The sequence below is a fragment of the Python bivittatus genome, unplaced genomic scaffold (genome assembly GCF_059951505.1).
Source record: "Python bivittatus isolate LINGU-HERP-01145 unplaced genomic scaffold, Pbiv_v1 ctg000530_np1212, whole genome shotgun sequence".
Classification (NCBI taxonomy): domain Eukaryota; kingdom Metazoa; phylum Chordata; class Lepidosauria; order Squamata; family Pythonidae; genus Python; species Python bivittatus.
The window spans coordinates 9,201,756-9,226,529 of record NW_028277085.1 but is presented as its reverse complement, the minus strand read 5'-3'; the positions used below and the strand labels follow the sequence as shown (position 1 = coordinate 9,226,529).

At 39.2% G+C, this 24,774-nt stretch overlaps 3 protein-coding genes across 9 annotated transcripts in view; 1 reads left to right on the top strand and 2 right to left on the bottom strand.

Annotated features, from left to right (window-relative positions):
- USP8 (ubiquitin specific peptidase 8) overlaps positions 1-4,157 on the top strand; it is a 29,650-nt gene extending 25,493 nt beyond the window's left edge. For all 6 annotated transcript variants that reach the window (XM_007427134.4, XM_007427135.4, XM_088148596.1 and 3 more), the window contains 4 exons: positions 1,159-1,395; positions 2,138-2,280; positions 3,248-3,380; positions 3,531-4,157. In XM_007427134.4, coding sequence (XP_007427196.1) covers positions 1,159-1,395; positions 2,138-2,280; positions 3,248-3,380; positions 3,531-3,716 — 699 coding nt within the window. In that variant the 3' untranslated portion in view covers positions 3,717-4,157. The remainder of the gene's footprint in view (positions 1-1,158; positions 1,396-2,137; positions 2,281-3,247; positions 3,381-3,530) is intronic.
- A 354-nt stretch (positions 4,158-4,511) lies between these two features.
- USP50 (ubiquitin specific peptidase 50) lies at positions 4,512-13,229 on the bottom strand. Its single transcript, XM_088148598.1, has 6 exons — positions 11,107-13,229; positions 9,913-10,108; positions 8,648-8,854; positions 7,626-7,768; positions 6,123-6,255; positions 4,512-5,100 (listed from the first exon to the last, which is right to left on the bottom strand). Exons 1-6 carry the CDS (start codon positions 11,268-11,270, stop codon positions 4,909-4,911), a joined length of 1,035 nt encoding a protein of 344 aa, XP_088004724.1. The 5' UTR covers positions 11,271-13,229; the 3' UTR covers positions 4,512-4,908.
- A 148-nt stretch (positions 13,230-13,377) lies between these two features.
- The window catches only part of TRPM7 (transient receptor potential cation channel subfamily M member 7), a 56,788-nt gene continuing 45,391 nt past the window's right edge, over positions 13,378-24,774 (bottom strand). For both annotated transcript variants that reach the window (XM_088148592.1, XM_088148593.1), the window contains exons 27-40: positions 23,168-23,244; positions 22,621-22,680; positions 22,310-22,406; positions 21,658-21,728; positions 20,798-20,835; positions 19,381-19,406; positions 19,051-19,101; positions 18,898-18,963; positions 17,994-18,277; positions 17,453-17,535; positions 16,810-17,015; positions 16,318-16,369; positions 15,859-15,965; positions 13,378-15,201 (exon numbers count right to left, since the gene is read on the bottom strand). In XM_088148592.1, the coding sequence (XP_088004718.1) occupies positions 15,071-15,201; positions 15,859-15,965; positions 16,318-16,369; positions 16,810-17,015; positions 17,453-17,535; positions 17,994-18,277; positions 18,898-18,963; positions 19,051-19,101; positions 19,381-19,406; positions 20,798-20,835; positions 21,658-21,728; positions 22,310-22,406; positions 22,621-22,680; positions 23,168-23,244 (1,349 nt within the window). In that variant the 3' untranslated portion in view covers positions 13,378-15,070. The remainder of the gene's footprint in view (positions 15,202-15,858; positions 15,966-16,317; positions 16,370-16,809; positions 17,016-17,452; positions 17,536-17,993; positions 18,278-18,897; positions 18,964-19,050; positions 19,102-19,380; positions 19,407-20,797; positions 20,836-21,657; positions 21,729-22,309; positions 22,407-22,620; positions 22,681-23,167; positions 23,245-24,774) is intronic.

The following is a 24,774-nucleotide window of genomic DNA, read 5'->3' as shown; positions in this document are numbered from 1 at the left end:
TTGAGTCATTGTGAATTCAATATCTAGATTAATAATAATCATGGCCTTGGGCAGAGTCCAGCAGGAATATCTATACTTCCTTCCTTTTGAACTTGAATTGCTTTATTAGCCTGTATAAAATAACCTATGTACCCCTTAGATCTACTTTTTCAGAATCTTTTTTTCCGTTCTTGTTTTTACAAATACTGTGGCTCCTCTTAGAGAGTAAGTAAAAATTTTTCATGCTGTCTCTGATGTATATAAGTATTTGATCACATCATGACTGATGGAAAAAACTGTTCCTCATTTCTTTTCCAAATGGCAATATAATATTTCATTGTGATGTACCTTAAAAACAAAAGTTTGCATAAAGGGCCATGCACTGTGATGTGTGTTGTTTTGTGTGTCAGATCCAGCTGTTATGTATTTTAGGTAGGGAGTCCATAAGCATCAGGATTAAATTGTAGAAAGCCTGGATGTTTTTTCGGACTGCAGATGGGGAATGTCACTTTTGAATGCTTCATACTTCCTTTAATCCCCATAAAATTAAAAGCTAGCAGATCAAGAAATAATTCATCTTACTCTTTGTTATTGGTGTTTTTTAACTATCCGAAAGGTGTTACTCACAGGGGAGCATAGTAGGATGCAATCTCCAGTCTGCAGTTGCCATTCTATGAATTCTGCTGCTTGTGCAGGCCGGGCATATGAACCTCATTTCCCAGACTTTGAGCTGGACTTCCCAGAGCACATAGACTAAAGGAGACTCAGAGGATACTGCTTACTCAACCTTGCATCCTCATCTTTCCTAGATTCCAGTTAGATATCCAGGTCTCACCTAGTTTGAGAATGTACTTCTAGATTTAAAGGCAGATTTATGTTCTGCTGGCAAAGTCTTTACAGTATACTTCTGAATCATCCTTCCTTCCAAGCTTTGCATCATGCTTGACACTCTTTTTGGGATTTGTCAAGACGTGTCACATTGTCTAGAAGAAGGGGAAAATATTAGGTGTCTCTCATTCAAGTCTGTGGAATGTGTCTTTAGAACCAAGTGTCTGTGTGGCATTCAGTCTCCTCCTGTCTTTCCATAGCTGCACACGATTGTCATTGCTTTCTTCATAAAAACACACCTTCCACCGCTTCACGCAGGCACTGACATGTTTTCATTTTCCCATTTTCTAGGCGGACAACCGAAAGCGCTATAAAGAAGAAAATAACGACCACCTGGATGACTTAAAAGCAGCCGATCTTGCCTGGCACAAGCACAAACAGCTCAACGAATCTATTATCGTAGCACTCTTTCAAGGCCAGTTCAAATCCACAGTGCAGTGTCTGACGTGTCACAGAAAGTCACGGACGTTTGAGGCTTTCATGTATTTATCTTTGCCACTTGCCTCCACTAGTAAATGCACCCTACAGGTTGGTGAACAGTTTGAAAATTCTTAACATTCCAGATGGTTCTTTTGTTAACACGGCAAGGGTCTGTCTCTCTCTCTCTCTCTCTCTCTCTCTCTCTGTTTTATGACATGTAGTTTCTCCTCTCACCTAACAATGGCCATGCAGCAACCGTTTAGTTCTGCCTGTCCTGGCAACAATAGTAAAGGCAGGAAGTCCATCTCAGATCTTCCACCTGTCTTCCCACCACCAGGAAGTTAATTTCCAAACAAGCTTTTAATGGCTGAGGTTATCTTTGTTTTACCCTATACAATTATCCATTTAAAGTTAAGGTTATCTGGTTTCTGGGATTTCATTGAGCGTACACTAATAAAATAGATTATCACAGCATTAAGGGCTACAGTCTCTTTAACGGTAGAAAAAAATGAGTCACAGGGTGCTGTATATTTGTGGCTGAAGTCTAGGTAGCACCTTCAAAAGTTGATCCTTGGTTTGAGTAGGAAAAAATTACACTGGCCATCAATGTGTGGCATCAGATGGAACTGACTGAAAAATGAGTGAGTTTGCCATTTCCAGTCTTGAAAAATTAAGTTTGCTGTTGAAGCTACTTTAAAAAACGACATTCTTTCTGCTCATGGAAGGTTAAGGCTTCTGTCAATGACTTGGAACACCACCACCGCACACACATTAACGATGCCAATGAAGGAGTCCAAATTTCGTGTTCTGCTTTTTGAGCTCACCTGGTACATTTTTGTTTTTCCACCAGGAATGCCTTAGATTATTTTCCAAAGAAGAAAAACTGACGGATAACAATCGATTTTATTGCAGCCATTGCAAAACTCGAAGAGATTCCTTGAAAAAAATAGAAATATGGAAGTTGCCACCTGTCCTTTTAGTACACTTGAAAAGGTAAGGCTGAGGAATGCCCACTCCTAGCAGCCCTTTTTTTCTAAAGGACAAAGGCAACCTGGGTCACTCCTCTCTTCTGAACACTGTCAGCCTGCATGGCCATAATCCAAACCACCAGAATGATGCCAAAGTGCTGGCTGCCCTTTTTTTTGTTTGTAAAGAATGGTACAGGCCAACTATCTCACTTGATGCAAGAGCAGCTCCATCTCAGGTTTCTCCCTGGACGTTTCTTTTTCATGCCATACAAGGGCTCCATAGCAAAGCCTTTCTCCAGGTTTAGGGCTTGAAATATAGTCTGTGTTTCCCAAGTCCGAGATGACGTCTTTGTATCCAAGCCCAAATTCTTGCTAATACAAACCTCCAGCTTCTAGTACAGATTTTAATTCAACCTGGGAAGCCCCTTAAAAATGAAAGCATTTTTGCTTTGGAACATTCTGCCCCCGGAGGTGCAATTGGCCCCCTCACTCCTGTCCTTCCGAAGGCCCCTGAAGACCTGGTTCTGCCACTTGGCCTGGGGTGAGGAGGGAATACTTCAAGCAGGGGGATGGCTAGCCCCATAGTGGCCAGCTCTCCGCAGCCTGATTTTCCATCTTCTTGGATCTTTCTTTTTTTTAGTATTGTTTAAATTTTGGATGTTTTATGTGTTTTATATATATTTATAGTTTTAATGTTTTTTGTAAGTTGCCCAAAGTCCCCTATTGTGGGGGAGATGGGCGGGGGAGAAAAATAAATAAATAAAATAAATAAATAAATAAATAAATAAAGCATTTGTAATATGTTCTTTGCAGACCATGCTGCCACTTACTGGGGTAAGCAGCTCGTTTCTGCCCTAGCGAGGTTCTGGGGAACAGTAATGCAGTGGGTTCAGTCTGTAGTGCCAGAATAATTCCGTTTCCTTTCTAAAAGATTTACTACTTTTTGTACACCCAGCAATGTGTAACTCCTATTTCCTGTTGCTCATACTTAGATTTTCATACGATGGACGGTGGAAGCAAAAGCTTCAAACATCTGTCGATTTCCCTTTGGAGAACCTTGACCTGTCACAATATGTCATTGGCCCTAAAAGCATTTTGAAGAGATACAACCTGTTTTCAGTATCTGTAAGTAACGGCCTTTTGAATGCTATTGGCTAATTAATAAACAGACTCCCTAGTGTACATATATATTTTCAATATTTTCTATTCCTAGATCGTTTTCCCACATGTAGAACCTGAAGCTCTTGATTCTAATTTAATTTTTTTCCTCTGCAGAACCATTATGGGGGGCTGGACGGCGGGCACTACACAGCTTATTGCAAAAATGCTGCAAAACAGCGATGGTATAAATTTGATGATCACGAAGTCTCTGACATCTCTGCATCCTCCGTGAAATCTTCAGCTGCTTATATTCTCTTTTATACATCTTATGAACAACGGGCTGCAGATATAGCCACTTAAAGGAATGACCGAAGATACATTGGCTGTTTTATAAATGCACCAACCGTTACTGAGCTATGACAAATATAAAGTTGAGTAAAGAAGGCTGCAGCAGTTTCTTGTCCAAAATGTATTTTAGTGCTATTGCTGAAAATTAAATTAACTCTGCTGCTTGATATTGAATAATATGTTTCAAATTGACTTATTTGTAGCTACGCTTGAAAATTATAAATCTTGCTTAGTCATTTGAAAAGTATTAAGAGATGGATTCAAGATGTCCTAAAACTCAAAGCATATCTTTCTTTCCTCTTTCCCACATTTATGGCCTTTTCACACTAACCTTAAGCTTGATTCTACTGTGAATATCTTAGAATGAGATAAGATAGGAATGTATGTGTACATACTGACTGCAGAATTGCACATCCAACATGTATATAATAAATAACAATCCTTTGACAAAAACTCCTAAAAGAGAGATGATTGCTTTGTCAAACTAGGTTTCTATATGTCTATCTCTGCACTTTACAATGTACTCTGGAAGACTGAAACATTACATAATTTTTACTATAAGAGTATCCTGTATTCGTGTCTTTAAAAAAAAAAAAAAATCTTACACAATTGTTTCAAAATGCAGTGGCCTGATAAATATTTCTTGCTTTGCAATTTAATACATTTGGCTCTTGGGATTATTTCAGGAAGGGTAGAATAGATGAGAGCAAATACAGAACCCAGGACTGTTTGAATATTTTGTTTAAAGCAGCATGGATTTTGGAACATGGGGAAACATTTCATAACTAACCTTTACTCCAGAACAATTTGAGAGGAAGTGGTTACGGTTTATTAAATAATATACATAATTTTGTATTTGAAAGACTGCCAAACTCTTATAACCTTCAGCCAGCAGTGTATAATCCACTCAAAAATGTAATCCGCAGAAGGAAGCATCTAGTTCTCAGTGGATTCTGCACCAATAATCAACACTCAACTCTGGCTGCCCAAGAAGAATTTATTTAACTGCAGGTGTTGTGCGCCATCTGTGCAAGGCTCACCGATTAGCATTCTTTTCACTGAAGGTGGCATGGAAGGACCAGCTTCTAAGTCACTCCATCAGTATAGTCCAAAGATGCACAGGAAACGGGCAGCTGTTTTCGAATGACAGCCAAAGTGTGGGCCAATCTTGACTGGGCCATTGGAATCTACTACTCGGCTCTCCCTAGACATTTTGGTTTTTTACAGGCACGGAGAAAGCTTGACTGCTGTAAAACAGAAGGTAGGCAGCAGATGTTTGTACAGAAGATTCTGGGATCTCGTTGATCTGGGAATCGTCAAAGTTGTACCAGTTTTGGGTGAGTGTGTGTCTGCAGAATGCAGTGTAATGGCCACCATCCAGATCTCCAAAATGGTTCTGCAACAATAGCAACAAATTAGAAGTTTATTAAGAGAGGGTAGTTCCTTCAAGCAACTAAGTTAAGCAGCACATGGGTCTCATATCCTAGTTTAATAATTATCATTATTAGAGGGAGGTTCTTTTCAAAATTAGTAACTAAGTGGAGATTTGTTTCTGACTTCCCAATCCAACACTAGCCACTCTCCAACATATATTTGTTATTAGTTGTGCAGTGATATGTAAGTCAGAGCCAAATTTAATGAGATCAACTATACCTTGCACCATCATGGAGGACAAACTACCCAGCTCTTAGTATGAGGCATAAGCTTGCAAAGGTTTTATCCTTTATTTTAATTCATGGTCACATTGCATATGAATTCTATCATAAATGCAAAGCTGTGGAGATAGATTTCCCCCCCTATTTTACCTCTCTTTACTGAATTGTAAATACTGTGTGACCAGTATGGAAGATCTCAAAGTAACTTTTTAAAAGAATGTATTTCTTTTCTTCATTGAAAAGAATATCTGGTTAAAGCCATCCAGGATGATGTATGGATTTGAACATTGCTGTCCCCTCTAATAATGAGTCTATTTTAGGCATATATAAATCTCCCTCCACTCCCCCCCCCCCATCTCCAATCTTTCCCCAATGATAGAGGGATGTCCTGAGCAAAAACTGAATGTGAAGGTCTTAGAGTCTAGTTCATCTGTTTGCACTTTATTGCTGTAGTCTGGGGAGTACAATAACTTTGTTAATAGATCCCCTTGTTTTATAACATCCACCACTGAGAAAAAAAGGTTTCCTCTTGGCTGTATCAATTAACAAGGTTTTGTGTGACAATCTCTCCTCAATCCATAGCAGCATAATACATTCATCCTTTCCAGCTACAGAACAGAATAAAATTATTTTACTGAATTCCTTCTCAGTTTTCTTACTGTCTACATCTATGAAGTGATTCAGAAATAAGATAAACGTTCTTGCAGGCAGATACCTGAAATGTTATCCTGGAAGAATAATAGAATCCTCTACTGTCACTTACCACTACTGCAAATAAGTTGTATTTTGGATTTTTTCGAAAAAGTGGATATATATAAGGAGACAAATCCAGGTTAATTAATGGATAGTAGATGTCAGTTTTAAGTTTCTTTTTGTAACTGCCTTGACAATCAAATCTGAAAATAAAGTACGATCTTTATGAGCAGTACAGTATAAATAGTTTTTAAGTCATCTTGGTATACTGTTTAGAGTCATATTTATAATGAAAGAAGAGGGTAGAAATAAACAGACCGGACCAGTAGCGTTGCACTGGCATTATAGCATCTAGTTTTGTTTCAATATATGTCATTGCTGAATGCAAAAAAAAAAAAAAATCGAAGAAAAAACACTGGGTTTATGAACATGAGTTTAAAGCATTTCCTTTGTCAGAAAATGGAAGCAGCTGCAAACCCCTCAAATAAAATACTGTGGGAATGGTAACAGGAGATGGAGGAGACAGCTCCCTAACTCTGGTCAAATACTATGGCATAAATACACTTTCCTCCTTTCAGCATTTATAAGCAATTCACTACAGCAGTATGGATTTTGTCTGTCACTGGTGATTTTGACTACTAACAGGCCTATGCAGCACTCGGGCAAAGGATTCTGGATAGACAAACTCAACATGTATATAGTAGAATTGACAAGAAAGTTAAATCAAGGAAACCATCTAAGTACCTTCAGCAACTTATTATACCTAAATATTGCAGAGCCTGGTTGTTCCTGTGGACTGACATCTTACCCTCGGTAGCCTTAGAAAGGAGATTTAGGATACTCCCCTCTTAGAACATCTTTTCCTGAGCTGCAGGATGAATTCCATGTCCATTATCTTTGACTAGAACCCTTCAAGAACATTTTTCTGCAATGCAATTTGCCTGCAATAATTAGCGGGTTGATTTCCTAGCTGGCTGCTTTAATATTTGTTTAGAGTATGGCCCTGTAAGTTATGAGTCCAGCTGGGGGGCAGCACATAGCTAACCTCGGCTATTCTTGAAAAGCTGAGCAGAAACCTGGTTAGTACTTCAATGGGAAACCATCAGGGAATAACCACAGCTGCAGACTGGGCCAGAAAAAAATTAAAAATCAGGAAGATGGTAAAGGCAAACCACTCCCATGCTGTTGCAAAGAAAAATACACAGATGTATCCATGAAGTCACAAAGCACTGAACTCAACTCAAAGCAGACTGTATCAGTTATGACTCCCAAATGGTTCTGGAAGAAAAGAGGAGGATGACTAGAAGCAAGGTAGACAGACCCCATTAGAGCAACAATGGGTGCACCACTGGAAAACCTGGAGGACCAGGCTGAGGACAGATCTTCCTGCAGAAAGTCCGTGTGGTTGCTAAGAGTCAACACCAATTTGATGGCACATAATAAAATGGTTCATTGTTAGTTTTTTAAGAGTGTCTCTGTTCTTCCTCTGTCTCTTGATGGTACCCATTTCATTATTTCATTTGCTTTACTCTATCTGTTGTGTAAGTCTGCCCATGAAGGAAAATATGCCTACCTCTTTAAGTGGAAGATGATCATCTTGGGTGATTTAGCTATGCTGGCTTTCACTGCAGCATCTGTCTTTGTCCCACAGCAGGAGCAGTTGATCTGGTTGTTCCAAGTCAGCACGTCCTGCTGAAAGAAGCAATCAAGACATTCCTGGAGAGGAATGGAGTTTGGGAAAGAGGCATAATTAATTACAGTGATTACGTGCTTGCAATGAAATCCTACACTGATTATTTTTGAAAGGTTACATTACATTCAAAATTTAATACCAAGGGTTAGACAGTGGATGTAGCTGAAGTTTGGCAAGCATGTCATGATTCCACGTGAAGTGACCCCTCTGATTCACCAACTAGCTGCCCTGATGTGCTTGTCCTGCCATAAATCACCCCTCTGTTGGTGGTCCACAAAATACCCCAAATTACCTTCATCTTTTGTTCTAGACAAGCGAGCACATTTTAAAACAAAGCTCTGGTTTGCCCCACCCACCATTTTTATTTTCTAAGACTGCCCCACAAAGCCTAGAACGAGTCTTGGAAATAAATACGATGCTAAAGTTTGGGTTTGTAGCGCAGTGTGCTACTTTCTCCATTTAATGTTTGTTTTTAAATATTTATCATGAGTAGCCTACAGGCCACTGATGGGTACGATTTTTTTTCATCGAAATAAAAATAAATTATTGCACGTACACAGATACGTTGGGTAAGAAGGCTGGTTAGGTCTCTTACCTCTTCTCAAGATCATCACTTCTTAGGATCACATTGCAGATGGAAGAATGGATATATTATCCTTCCCTCCCTCCGTCCCGCCCTCTCTCCTTCCTTCCTTCTAGGTTGCTCTAATCATTCTTGACTCTGAACAAGATACATACCTGATCTCTGTGGATCAGGTTAAAAGAGTCATTTTAAAAATTAATAAAGAACAATAATGTAACATGTAAAACATCTGTACTACACTAGTCCACTACATTAGGCTGTAAGGGATTTTTAAAAACCTGAATGGGGACAGTCTCCATACACAGAGAAAAGCCAATACCTCAAGTGAGCATTCCGTTTCATAAGGTATCGGTAGAGAGAGCACAGTGAAGATCTCATTTTTGTAAGTAGTGGTTTGACATTCCAAACACATGATGTCATAGCTAAGATGTCCTTCAAAAAGTCGGGTGATAATGGAGGATTCGCCGAGGCAACTCCTGGATTCCCAAGCAGTTGATGAGTTTCCCTGATTTTTTTTCTTACTTGTCTACAGGAGAGAAAAGGGAGGCATGATATGGGAAACTCAAGACAATTTCTTACTTGCTGCTGTACCAATTCAAAGCTAAACTTTTTATGTTTTCGTCCCCCAATTTTGTTTTTTGAATGGTAGTAATAGATTTAAGATTCACCATTATCGTTTCCCAAGGACTTCACAGTTAAGAGCAGTGGACGGGAGGGGGGGGGCGGGGGGAATCTGAGTTCCAGTCCTGCGTTAGGCATGGAAGCCAACTGGGTGACTCTGGGCCAGTCACTCTCTCAGCCCTAGAGAGAAGGCGGCAAGGGCAAACCACTTCCAAAAATGCTTCCCAGAAAACCACAAGGAGTCAAAAACTGACTTCAAAACAAAACAAAAACCACACAATGCCCTAAATAGGCATATACTGACACCCACAACATGAAATGTGTTAAACAGGCCTACAGATTAAGAAAAAAGGGATTCCATCATTTCCTACACAGATGGATTAACATCTCCATTTGGAAATATGGTGGGAACAGGTTCAAAACCTGGCATGGCATATTCTTCAGTGGAAAGTTTAGACTAACAAAACATGGCTGTTAAGTATATCTTTTCTGTATCGTTGGTATCATTTTTCTTTTCTTTCTTTCCTTTGTTTGGTTCTTCAGACATCATTCCAAACCACAATATGACATGGGTAAGCCCTGAAGTTTCAGCATGTATGTACAAAATTGGGCAGACTATAGTTTATTATATCCTTAAACTATGACTGCAAGCCAACATTGAATGAGATTTTGCAATCCTGCATTGCCAGCAAACTATGGCTTGTACTAATCATACTTTAATCTTCTCAACTCTTGAACCAACAAAACATGACTTACTGAGAAGCAGAAGTTAAAATAGCAGAGTGGAAAAAACCCATGGTTTGGTTTCATAGTACTAGAACCAAAAGATACCCAATGTTAATTATACCTTATTTGACTGATCAAAATTCTACAGCTAGATTTACAAACTTGTTCTAAGCTTAGTATGTTACATAATCCTTCATTCGGTGCCACCAAACTTCATAAATGATGAAGAGCGTTCACCTTTTTGAGAGCTTCATGTAGTTCATTCAAGACATATATCAGAAACTCTTGAGCGTCCTGCTGGGTTTTCTTGATGAAAGTAGGGTATCGCTCACCAATGACCAATCTAAAGACCTCTGGAGAGACGCAGTCGAAGTCCCCAAGCCACATGTCATTCATCAAATAGGCAAAAGCTGTTGCAATCTCTCCATTCTCCCTTAGAGAAGAGGTAGCATACATAAGAACACGAGAACATTAGCAGTGCCCTACTGGATCGGACCCTGGCCCATCTAGTCCAGCAGGCTGTTCTCCCAGGCCAACCAACTGCACAAGGAAGACCATGAGTCTCCCAGCAGATGGCCTTCAGAGGCAGTCGCACTGCCCTCAAGGCTAATAGCCATGTTGAGGAAGCAAATCACCCATGCAATGCAATGAATCCACTGGAGCGCATATGCATTCACAGGCTCTGCAAATCAAACCACATCTCAGCTGCTCAAGCATCTTTTTAAACTTCTATATTTTCTTTCCTGCATTTTTTAAAGAAAGAATCAATAATAATACCAGTTTAGCATCACTATTTTCTAGTCTCATTATAGATCAATTTCCACATATCCTGTAAGTTGACAGAAGACTTCTTTCCTATGCTGTATAAACTTTAAAATGGCACGAAATAGCAATTACTTCAGTCATGTAGTCAGCATTACCCCAGAGTTCCTGGAACAGTGAAGAGTCCCTCTGTCTCTATTCAAAACATCTATGTTAAATGCCTTTATACACTGTGAACCAATGTGACAATTATGAAAACAGCTTCTATTGAATTCACATGTCAAAAGCAGTGTCTTATTTGATTTACAATTAAATTCTCACTAAAGTCCCCCTCTCTACTATTTTCCTATAACACTTCAGGGAGAGATTAGAAACCACAATCCAAATCTTGCTTAACATAAATTTATTGTCCATACATTCATATCAAAGAGTGTAATTAAAACATCTTAATAAGGACAGCAATCTCGAAAAGGTGATTTAGGTCACCAGGAGTCATTAAAAATCCCCCAAAACAGAAACCCCTAGACAAAACTTGTGAATCAGTCCTTATGTTCCTATGGAACTTCATGGCTTCATGGAGGAAAAAATGCATCCTTAGCTTAATAATAAACAGAGGCAAAATAATACGTTTCCTAAAGAACATTCTTGCAGAGAAAGCAATCCACTTACTTGTCTAGTGATGCTATATATTTTCCAGAGAGGAAATATTCCACCAATGGGGATACACTGCAAAGGCACTGTATTACAGCATTCATATAACATGTATTGCCTAAATTACGCAGGCCGGTAAGTCCTTGATACTGTGGGTTTGTGTCATCTCTGGATTCATCCATAGACTCCTCCGAAGTCTGCCAGGGAAAGGCACTCTTGCTGTATTTCCAAAGCCAAACAATTGTCAAACAAGTTTTGTTTTTGACTTGAGTCCCACATGAACAAAATCTTTACAAGAGTGTCCATTCCAATTTCTATAAATTAATCAGTCTCCTAGATTAATGGGGAAGTGAAGTAAAAGGATAAGGAAGGTGTTTGGTTGATAGTATAAGCACATGAGAATTAAATGAACCAGTTGGTGTTGATGTCAAATGTGTTCAAAGCTGCCCACCCCATCTAGGACTGTCATCCTTTAAGGGGGGGGGGAACCTTTCAGTTCTCATCCAAAACAGACAATAATAACTTTACCATAGGCTTTTCCTGGATCGTATTAATCCACAAACCATACAGTAGATATTGCTTAATAATGTTAGCTTGACTGCCTGGATTTTCATTTTCCTACCAACACTGACTAGTCAAAACATTTTCAGTTCAGCTTCACAATTTACGGGAAGCTAGTACAAAATCTGTGTGATCTATCTATGTCGTCGCTAAGAGTCAACATCAACTTGACGGCACATAATCAAGCAATTACGAAAATCCTTGTCCAAAATGATCAACCTGGTAAAATGGGAGAGGCTAAGAATGCTCAACATGTAATTTTGTATCTCATCTTTCCACCAAAAACAATATTCATAGCAATTAATAGTGAAATGAGTGAAAAGCAATAGAAGCAACTCTGTACTTCAAACTTCCAACCTCTTAATGCTTCCATTCCTTCTTACATGGCCACACAATGAAAATTTACCCCAGAAAATCAAGGTTTGCCAGAATTGGACAAGGTCAGTTGAGTCAGCTAGATATTATCTAGCAAGGCATTCAAAAGATTTTTCAAGAAAGAAATCAAAGTAAAATGCTATACTAGTCCCAGTATTGTTGGTAAAAAAAAAAAAATTGCACCAGCTGAACCACTGAACTCTGATTTAATTATGTAAGGAATGCTGCTACTCTACCATTTTTCTACCTAAGCTCAAGGAACCTGCTTCTTATTTAACAAAAAAGTGGTACCATGTATCAGGGACATTTGGTTGCTCATTGCCCCAAAGATCATTTATTGGTGTTGTTCAGGCTCCATCAGGAAGATTTACAACCAAAAATCCTCCTAAGTCAGGTCTTTTGACCCTCACCACATCCAGATCTCCCCAAAATAAACCAAAGGTAAGATTTCTCCATACCCTTCCCTTCACCTCCCAGTCATTAGATAACAATGAATTAAAAGCAAAAACTCACAGAAGATAATATATATTGAACTCATCTGGCATATTTGTTGACCTGGAAGCCATCAGCTGGCTTGCAAGGAGACAAAACAGTGCTTCAACTCAAGTTTCAGGGGAGCCAGTTTACCACCTCCTCTTCATTTTGATGCTTGTTTGTTTGGCTTTCTGGTGCAATCACATGGTTTCATCTTACTCGCAATTCAGGAGGCCCCTCCCCCAAATATAAGGGTTTGTCCCTATGACTATTTGCACTTCTTGCTGGTGTTCCTATATGGATTCTTCTGGCATCATAAATATACTCTACCTTGTTGCTAGGCAATGCCATTGGGATATTTCTAACAAAATACTACACCAAGCAATTCCGGAACCCTAATCCAAGGTTCTAGTCAATTGCTTTCCAAGAGCTGACTTACCTCCTACACAGCCTACCTGGACAACAGAGAGATTGACTGCACGGACCCAAACAGCTTCACTGATACCGTTTTCTCCTTCCTGCAACTTCCTCTAAACATCGTGTCTCCTCCTAGCCAGTTATTTCCTTCCTTGTTTTTTGCTTTATAGGGAAGCAAAGCTTTAGCAAACACGGACAACTTTAAGCCACTCCTTGTTCCTTGATTAGTAGAAATATGATGATCAATAAACCAGAACAAAACATAATCAGACTCCTCGGTTACAGCACTGGCTTCTGTGACCAATGCCTTGTATCTTTAAACATTCAGCAGTTTTCATCTAAGCTGCGGTGAATGCCCTTATGCCACACCTGATTACACAGCCCAAACAATTATCAAATCAATAGAATTCTCTTTTCCATTCCCCCTTAAGATCATTCAAATAAGGAAAGAGGTCAGCAGTCTAAACAAGAATAAATTTATTTGGGATTGTTTAAAGATTTATTGATATATAAAATGTATACAGTTTTATAGCTTTAATACACTATATATTTCCTCCCCCAGCGACATAAACCACCATTTAAACAGCTATTGTGTTCGTGCCTTAATGTCTGTATCTATAAGATACACTACAAAATTTTTTAAAAAAAGATTTACTAAGCGTTATGATGCCTTTTAATTAAAAATTACAATTAGTACCTATTTAACAACAACAAAAAAAAACTTGCAGCATGAAACTTTAGTTGGACAAAGAGGTTCTTGTTGAAATGTCAACAAATTTGGACAGGTAAATTACATTTTATTGGCATAAAGTTGCATTGCAATCTCCCGTACATTACATAATGTAAATTCAACCCTATTTTTTTTTCTTTTAAATAAGTCCCATAGATAACATAAAAGATGTGCTCTCACACAATATTAAATACAACTGAGGGGCTCTTTTTGGATGTCACTTAGGATGTGCGGGAACCAGAACTCTCTCTCTCTTCCAATACCTCAAACGTTGCCAGACGCTGCTGGTCCCTTGCAAGACCTCCAGGTCAGCTTAGTTCTCACTAGAAGTTGGGACAACACAGACACAGCAAGGAGCCCCAAAGAAGACTCTGTCTGCATCATCTGAGATTTTGGGTATTTCCCAAGCAGCACAGGAAGGCACGCTGCAGGGCTGACATTAGAAAAAGTCCTAAAATTCTTGTGTACATTCATGTTCCATGTACAGGTTTAGAAGATCTTTGGAAGGCAATACTAATGAAGCAGCCACATAGGTTTCAAGGACACCTGTTCACTTAAAAAAGACAACTTCTTATCCAAAACCAGAGTCTATGCTATTTCTGTTCTACCACTGTGATTAACCCCCGCCCTCCTTCCAAGTATCTTTGATAGCTTTACTATTCATAGACAGTGCCTTAATAAAGCTGAAATGTATATTGGTTTGATTTTAAAAATGGGGAATTCATTACACAGAATCCATCCCACGCGAACTGGCTCCACATTTCGGTGGGCGAATCCTGATGCAGGAGACAAGGCCACTGCGCGTCTGGGTTGAAACCGGAAGTTCACACCCCTTGCAGCTCAAAGCTTACTGGCCCAAAATACGGATAGATATTCCTAGGAGCAGCTCGTTTCATTCAGCCACATAAAACATACATGGCATGGTGTCAAGAGAGCATGTTCAGGACCCCCTGAGAAGTGTCAAAGAACCCTTTGGCGAGGGAGTGGGGGAGGCAGCTCTCTCCCATTTCTCTAGTCAGGTTGACAGAAACCAGCTGCCAAACACCTGGAACACCCTCGGCCTTAGAACCACTGAAAGCCAAAATGTCATTTGGTCATGGACACATATTGCACTACAGCACGAAGGGGCTGAGAGGGGAGAGATTCCCTCCACAGACCAAGATAAAATGTAAAGTTGATCCTTCTGCTAAAATGCTTCTTTAAAAAGCTACTTCATAAATACTTAATTCAATTCCACCTTGGAAAAAGAAACTGAAGAATAAATTGCCAGCTCGCCGGCTCCTCTGCCATAGGCAATGCCTGTATTTCACAAGGCCCTCCTAAACTACGGGTCAGTTTCCAGGACCAGAGCCAGTGGAAGGAGACGCAGGGCACCAGGACCCGGCTGACTGCTACAAGCCGTGGGCGAAAAGCCAGGGTGTGTGGCTACAGCATCAAGTGGCCGGAACCCGTTGAGTTGGATTCTTTGGTGCAGCTCCCAGGCTGAATGGTCAGTTCTGGAGAATCTTCTTGAGGCAGCAGGATTTTATCAGGCGTGTAGTCGTTCCTTTTCAAATCTACAAAACAGTAACGATAACAACAAAGACCCAAGTCCTGCCAAACCAGGATGGGGGGGGGAGGAGGGACGAGAAGGAAAGCAGTCTAACTCCTATCAATTAAAAAGGAATTTGTGTGCCACTAGTAATGCTTTCTGGACATTTTTTTGCAGAGCAGCAATGCTACACATTCCTGCTTGTCATGCCGGATTGCCTATCAAGCAGTCAATCTTAGGAGAGATGCGAGACATCAAAATAAGATGACAGGCACAGCTGCTAGTTTTGGTTTGATAAAACTGGCTATTGGTGCCTGCTGGGACATGGCAAAATTTGCCAGCGAGAAAACTCAGCCTATTGGTCTAAAGCAGGAGTGGTCAACCTACTTGTGGCCAGGAGCCACACCTAAAACATGGGACTTGAGGGCCATCATGGGGACGACAATGATGCCAAGGGGGAGGGTTCCTTGAAATTTGGGAGGGAGTTTGGGGAGCTTTCTTTTTTAACCTCAGTTTTATGGATTATATGACAGGAAACCATGACATAGTGATCAAAAGGAGTTTCACTGGCTCTTCCCTCTTGGAGACTGCATGCAACCACAGGAGCATTAACTTTCTTTTCCGTATGAAAAAGAAGCTACAAGAGAGAAGTTCTCGCCCTTAAATAGAGTCTGCTGTTTACCTGGAAGCTTAAGTTTCCTGCAGCAGGAGTTGCAGTGATGCTTAGCTCTGAAATTCTTTATGGCATCTTCTCCCAGATTGGCAGGACCAAATACCATATCGCTTGACCTTTGAAATAAAACACATATCAACATGTTTTCTTTCTTTCAACATTCCTTATGTGGTCTCGCATTATATGGAGGAGATTCTGCCTCCTTTTAAACCACTGACAAGAAAGAAGTTCAGCTTTACACAGAATTACAAAGAAATACCATCACAAAACTTTATTTGGATAGTCCTCAGCACAGAATCTGCTGATCCCAGCTTCTGACTGTTTTCACGATAGCAGGTCACCTGAGGGTTTAATTCACACATCTGCCCTCTTATCAATAGGGAGCTCTAAAACTAACAGACAATTTCCATAGAGGCACATGTGGACCCCTCCTTCCTGCGCTATATGAAGAACATTTACATTACTTGCCTTTTTTCTTCAGCTTTTATCACAGAAGGGTCGGTCAGGTTTTCTCCAACACCTTCACAAGAAACAGCAAAAGTTACAAATGTGACAATTTCTCAGACTTGGGGCAAGCCCAGGAGGTAAGGGGCATGTCCTTCCCATTTGAAACCAAGTACCAAATCTAACATTAGCAAGGGGAGTAGAAGCACCACTCAAGCCTCTCTCTTTCTCAGCTGCTGAATAGCAGGTTTCTGTCTAATGATTATAACATTCTCATAACCATTGTTCCATCCTCTTAGTCATCGGCTATATCGGTTTGCTCTAGATACAAGCTTGAGATTTAAAAACCAACCAACCAACCAACCAACCAACCATAAAAATACAGAGGAGGAAATAAAGGAAAAACGTTCTTCTGGAATATTTGATGTAATGAGAATGAATTAAACTGAGCTGATGACTGTTGGAATGTCATGGTCTTTCTGCACTGAAAGCTACAAGGAACACATCTCAACATACCTTGCAAATCAAGGACCAACAGCTCTCCTCGCGTATATTCATATGTCCAATGGCTGAAAGCTAGCATGACCTCCTCTAGCATGTTGGTTGGAATGATTTCATCTCCATTGTTGTTGTTATACTTCCTGAATTCTCCAGTCATGCACTCTTCAACTGCAAACCACTGACCAGCCGAGTGGCAATATAAGAGGAACACTTCCAAGAACCTTGTGAGAAAACATTACAAGTAGTTGAGGGAGCAGCTCATTCTTCCTCCCCAAAAGGGCGGGGTGTGTGTGTGTGTGTTTGTGTCACATATCCAAATCCTTCTTAATACATTATTTATTTATTTAATATCCAGGAAAATTCAATTAGGCGTTTGGGTATACTTCCATGGAAATTTGTTTTTCTGTTTTTGCCCAAAATCAAACCTACAAGCAACAGCTGGCAGCAGCAGTTATCGTAGGTCAGTGTAATCTGGGGGTGTCTTCCATTAAATAAAAACTATATTCCGTATCCAAGTAAACGGCCTTCTACATCCAGAAAGCAAGCATTAATTTTACAACCTGTGTCATGCAAATTAAGTCAACCTACATACTCCTTTGCATAATTTAGTCTAGAAATGAAAGCAGGAGGGCTATTGAGAAGACATCGTCATATTTACCTTGGAGAATATGGAATAGATTTGGGCTTCATCTGATTGAAGGCAAATGTGAGCTTCTGCGCAGCCCTTTGCTGCTGAATTTCCTAGGCGGGATAAGAAATCCACTTTTGTAGAACAAAAACTCCCATCTATATTAAAATCTTTAACAGACATTTTCTACACCACATATTCATGTAACATGTATGCAATAGACACCTCTGTGTGTGATGACACAATTTAGTTATGTTTGTCACTAGGAACCTGTTACTACTAACAGGTAGTAACAACAGCAACTGCAAGTGGCTTTGTTAATTTGAAAAAAAAATACTTCTGGAACCATCATATAAGATTACACTAAAAGCACTATCTTGGGTAGACACTGACCCTGCTAAAGTGTATACAATATTCAGCAGAGGGGAATTAGACATTTTTGGCAGGAAAGAAAACAGAAGGCAAAAGAACAAAGTAGGAGAAAGAAGCGACAAAAGGAAATTCTAACTATTTTGTTCTGCCTCAATGGTATTGTAAGCAGTTGCCCTTTCCGAGCAAAACTACAACTTACTCTCAAGCAAAGATGTAACACTGTGTCTTCTTTGTAAACGCTTGACCAAGTATTGACAACTTCAGGGAGAAAAGATTTGATGATATAAAGGTGACCTGATTTCAGAATATCATACTCAGACCAAGTGCAGGCCACCTTGAGGGCTCGTCGCAAACCTCCTCCCATCTCTTCTTTGCTTAAGAATTCGATTTTGGCACAGAGGCCCAGCTGAGACCAGGAAGACATGCTGTTGTTCAAAATGTTGGGAGAGCTTTCTTCAAGACGATACACAGTGACTGGTTCTCCTATGATGTCACAAGAACAAAATTAAAAATACAGGTAAGTACAAGAGAATATTAATGAAATGACCTGTTACAGCAATGATTAATCTTTACTAGATCAGTAACCACCAAATATAAAAAATGAATTCAACGTTACATTATAAAATTTGCTTTCATATCTTCATTTCCTATTACTCAAAACTACAGTTTAGAAACAGAACAAAAAAAGGAGGGAGAAAGGGAAGAAGACACAGTGTTCATCTTTCTTATTCAAATTTCACAGTAAACTACAATAAATTTTCTTATTCAAAGTGCTCTTTTTGTCAGAAATGGATTATATAATCGTAAAAGAGGAAACACCCTGGCATTAGGATGCATTCTTTAAAAAAGATAATCAATGTTAGAATCTCTTTGGTATCCAGTGAAGACAAAGTTTACTTACTTGAGCACTTAGTTTGCATAACCCTTTAATCTGCTGGCATTCTATTTGCTCTTCTATATCATGGTTGCCTGATCTTAGCGCCTTTCATTTTTTTAGGTTTTAAATTATATATTATCTAAATTGTTGTATGCCCACCAGATCTGTTTTGATCTGATGAAAGGTCATCTAGAAATACTTGAAATTAATAAATGAAAATTCCTACCTCTTGGAGGCACCGGGGTGAATGGTATGCTCTGTGATAATCTCATCAAATTATTTCTCTCCACAGCTGTAAAGAAAGACAGAGCAGTCTGTTGTAGGTTAAGATCATAGGGCTTTAACTTTTTGTTCTCTTTCAGGAAGTTAGGATACTGACCTGAATAGTAGTAGGTAGTATCCATAATGGGCTTGAAAGGGGAAGCTATACCTAAAATAAACAAATAAGTAAATAAATCAAGGTCCTATTGTTTTTTATATACTTGCTTCATGATTAAATCAATAAGATGCACTACATTTTTAGAAACACAGTAGATCTCTCTCTATCAGCATTTCAAGTAAAGCTTGATCAAACTTTAACAAGTTATAAAGTAACACCCAAATTTATTGTATATAAGAAAATGTAATGTTCAAAACCTTAATAATATACTAAATGTATGAAAGGTATTATCAAGACTGTAACCATGGTACTATGTTACCAATACCTTACCATTCAGTGCATCTTCCTCAGAAGACCTGCAAGAAACAGCGATTCCATTAAAACTTACTGCTATCTGCATTGCTAGGATTTTAGTTCTCTCACTGTACTGTTATTGTAAAACAAACTTCAAATGAATAATATTATAAAAATATCTGTTGCCCCCTTATTTCATTTCTTAAACCATACTTTCATGTTGTTTTTCTATTGTGCAAGACAGTTATGATAAAAATGCAGCTTCAGATGACCTAATTCTAGGAGATCACCTCCAACTCTCTACGAACTTCGGTTATGTTTCTTTCAGAAGTGATCAGTTCAAGGAAGAAAAAATCAGTAGACTAGGGTTGACTAGAGGTTATATCAGCACCGAAACATGCTTGCCAAATTTATGGAATGATGCTACAAAGCATGGAAAGTATCTCCAGAAAGACAATACTTCGGATTTTTCTCTAACATTGTAAATATTAATGGAGAAATTTAGTAAGCCTTGGCTTTAGAATACTGAAGGTAGTGTTGTGTTGACAAGCTCATTCAATGAGCATATGAAAAGACGAATGATGTGTACTAGTTTCATCAGCTGCGTAGCCTTCAGATATGTAAGGCTACAATTCCTGTTCTTCACTATGCTATGCGAAAATTCATATATGCCTAAGAGGGAGCTGATAGCAGGATCAGGGGAACTCCATAATTCCCCAAAAATAAAAATTCTTTAGAAAAATTCTCAGGGCAAATCTCTTAAGAAAAAAAATTAAACACTCTAATGATTCCCCCCTCCCCCCACATGAGGAGTGATCAGATTCAAATGTACAAAATGCTCACTCATTTTGTGAAGTAGGAGGAACAGAAAATTGCCCAGGCAGAGTACCCTATAAGTGGGAATGTCTGTACAGGAGTATTCTACCATGCGGTATAGGCTATAAACCCAACCAACCAATTATGAATATAGGGTTTCAAATAAAAGAATGTAAGTAATTTATGATTATAGCTACCTTCATATCTGCTATCAACATAACCTGGTAAGTGTAGAATATTATAATCAAAATTATATTTTATCATGCTTCCTCATTTGCACTCTTTTCTATATGAATTCTTATACAGGTAGTTCCCAGGTTAAGAATGGCCAAATTACAGACGACTCATAGTTAAGAACGGAGCCTATTGTAGCAAAATTTGAGCTAAATACACAGTGGTTCAAGTTCATTATGCAATACTACTTACACAGTATTATACAGTAATACTGTTCCGGCTTACGTACAAATTTGACTTAAGGACAGGCCTTGGGAACGGAACTCGGTCTTAAACTGGGGACTCCCTGTACATCAAATCAAGACAGCATTAGCAATTACAGAATTACTGATCTGGAGGCAACCAAAGGCATAAAGATAAACCTCAATACAGGAAGTTTTAATGCTGACAATGGTTTTCTTACATTTCATTCCTATAGGAAGTTCGGCCTTGCAACCAATCCTGAAAAGGAAAATCAGAGATGTGTCCATGAAACATAGGTTAACTGCTGGGTTTAATGTCAAAGCATGATACAGAGGCTCACACCAGAGATACAATTATCATGTTCTTAGCCTCAGTATGTTTCTCTAGTGCTGTTTTGCTGGTCAAAGAAAAGCCATCTAAATGGCTCAAAGTGACTGAATGAGCAGACCACTTGTAACAATTTCAGCTAAAGCCCAGTGGTCTGTTTTTTCTCCCAAGTTCCTTCATAGGTATAGAGGAATATAGAGATAACATTGAGGAAGGAATGCAAAAACTGTTAAGTAACTGCATTCCTTCTTCAAAGTTATCTCCATACTACAACAGATGCTAGATTTCCTTCCTGAACTGTCGTGTGACTGCAGTTCACATTAGTCTTAAGGCATGAGCTTAACACAAGGGCAGCACAGATGGCTTCTCTATGTGATGCTAGTATCAACTTTCCATTAACACTCCAAGACTTAAGTGAAAGTGTAAACAACCACCCTACAAATGTGGTCTGTGAATTTTCTACTCAATGATCGGTTTCAGTTTGCTCTTTCCCTGATTCCTTCTAGTAATAAGAGAGCTAGAGAGGTCAAAAATTCCCTGCACATTTTAAGAGGCATTTTGAGAGATGAAATATCCACCATTTTGAAAATCACCAAACACAGTGGGCAACAGCATGTATTGTTTGGCAGTGGATAATGAAATTTGTCGTATGTTACTTTCTGTCAATTACCAAAGTTTCACTTTCGGAGTCTCGGATTCTGCCCTTTAACACTCAAGAAAAACATAGCATAACAGTTTGCATGTTTTACTCACTGTGAGTAAAGCTGCCTTGGAATCCACCTGATGAATCTCTTCAATAGATGCTCTTCTGCTCTTATTGTGAGCTAAAAGAAATGGACCTTACAATTAGGATTTCCAGTCAACTGAATAATTTTAATGGATTTATCATCTACCATTGATTGATTACATTTAAATAAATATTCAGTTGATCCAGGCGCATAGCCCAATGTTGTCTATGGTTTTATTTATTTATTTTATTTATTAAGTAAATTTACATAGCTGCCCATCTCACCAAAAGCAACTCTCGGTGGCATACAACAATCAGATAAAAACAAATATGAAAACAACAGGAAAAATATAAAAACCATATAAATGGCCCCCTCAGCAACGGAGCCATCTAAGCAGGTTTCTGGTTCCCTGGGAGCCCCAGGCCTGATCGCATCACCAGGTTATAGGGCCCTTCTGGAATAGCAAAAGGGATGGTGCTTATCTAATCTCAGGAAGAAGGATGTTCCGTAAGGCAGGGTCTGCAGCAGAGAAGGCATGTCCCCTGGCTTTGTTAGCAAACGGTATCTGAGAAAACAATTCTTCAGTTTTTTAAGAATTGTATTTGAAGATTTATTCTATATTTGCAGCAATTTATAAAATTCACCAATTAAAAATGAAGGCATGTATGAATACTTACTTTGCTCTGATTGTGCAGCTGATGAGTTTCTACAATAGTCACTAAAGCCTCCATATGAGCTAACATGTCTGAGATGACCTTCTGCATGACTGCTGACCTACATGTGAAAAAGAAAACAGGGCTGCTGATCATCATTACTCTACTAAAATCAGTTGTGTCACTTCTTGGTAGGTGCTGTTCTTTAACAGCAATTATGTCAGCTTCCCTTAACCTTGCAACAATTCCTATCAACCTCCAGCCTTACTCTTAGAAATGAAATATGAACATTTGATGATATGATATATTTGATGCAGAAAAGAGTAGTTTTTTACCTTATCTTTTGTTTTCTCCATGCCTTCCAGAATTGCTTTTTTGAAATCTTCCTGTTGCTCCTGTAAAGGTGAATGATGAAGGCCTTTAAAATTAGTTTTGATGTGGCTTTAATCTTTTTTAAGTTGCCTGTACATTTAAAATCCAGGGATTAAAAAGCCAACAAGACCCAGTTGGGTGCAGTAGTTTCAGGCACCAGACTAAAAACCAGGAGATGGTGAGTTCTAGTCCCGCCTTGGGCACAAGCCAGCTGGGTGACTTTGGGCCAGTCCCTCCCTCTCAGCCCTAGGAAGCACGCAAGGGCAAGCCACTTCTGAAAATCTTGCCAAGAAAACTGCAGGGACTTGTACAGGCAGCTGTCAGAAATCAAGAATGACTTACAAGCAAACATACACACACACACACACATTTTCCGAAACTGCAATTCAGTTGGTGCTTCAAAAGTGGCATTTGCACATTCTATCCTGACAGGATATGTCCCTCCTTGAAGACAAGGCAAGTTCTACATCAACAGCCTACTGCTGAACTGTTCTCATGACTCCCACTTACCTCAATGCTCTCACTTTTTTCTTTACTCGTTATCGCTGTCTCCTTAAACCGCTGCAATTCCATGCTGTCCCTGTGACCTTTGGCAGCATCAGCATGCAAAAAAAAAAAAAAGAAATACAGATTTAGGTACAACTATGATTATTCCCATGCCGCTGGGATCTGAAATCATATGATTATTTTTAAATCACTAAATTTCAGCTCCACTGATCTTCCTCCCTGAAACGGCATCTTTTATGTAGCCACTTTGGTGTCGTGGTGAAGGGGGTGGCCTAGAAACCAGGAGACGGTGAGTTCTAGGCCTCCCATAGGCACGAAAGCCAGCTGGGTGACTTTGGGCCAGTCCTTCTCTCTCAGCCCAACCCACCTCACAGGGTGGTTGTGGGGAACATAGGAGGCAGGAAAATTAGGCATGTTTGCTCCCTTGAGTTATATATAAAAAAGGCAGGATAAAATCATCATCATCATCATCATCATCATCATCATCATCATCATCATCATCATCATCATCATGCTACTGTCATCATTATGATGACGCAGGAAAAACACCTGAGCAGGAAAAAATATCATACCACTTCACTGTATTCCACTTATCTTCTTGTTTTCTAGGAATAAGTAGTATGGATACTAACATTTTTACTAAATGCTATTCAGCAGAAAATGCAGAGTTTGATATAATTAAAATTTCAAAATATAAATCTCCCCCAATAAAATTATTTGACATGCAGGTGTGTTCTCCTGCCACAGACACATACAGACCCTAAAAGTACTAACTCCAATGCTAACTCCTATGTAGGGAACAGTGATGGCTTGCTCTGTCCCCATTTTCCAACCGCACACTGGATGTCCCATCACAAACATGAAGGCCACATGTGAGATGTACAGATTCTGCAATTCAAGGACAAGGCATATGGCCTGGCCTCTCTGTAAAGAGGGAAGCAATGGAAGAATAGGAGCTGCCATGGAGAGCTTTCACTGGGTGTACATTTTCTATGCGCTGCCAGGAAATTTAAGTTACCCTTCCCCAACCGGTACTTTCACAATGCTTGTGGCCGTTTAGGGGGACTGACATCCAACACATCTATCAATATGTTTGCAGAGGGTTCCAGAAAATCCTTGGTTAATGAGACATTTGAATTAAATGTGACCAGGTTATATTATATTAACAGTTCTTTTTGCCAAACAAAACAAACCACCCCACTACAGCTACAAGAAGCCACCAAAACAAGAGAAATTTTCTATATTATCTAAACTCCAAGCATGTTGTTAGTACACCTCTTTCCCATTATTTAAACAAACACCACCCTGCCACTGTTTTGTTTTTTTCAGTTAAAACATGAGGCAAGAAAGTAACACAATCTGAAGTTTTTTTGCTGTTAAGAAGGAAAGATAGGATACTAAATTTTGATTTGCATGAGAACTTGGTTGTAGTAGCCAGTTCCTCAAAGGTGAACAAAACAGTGGTAGGTTATAGACATAGCAATGGAAGTTAACAGACCCCCAATTACACAAGCATAATTTTATACAAGGAATTTTACATCTCTTCAAGGAACAGACAATATTTTTGTATAGACTATTATATCAAAATAGAAATACAACATTTGCCAGAG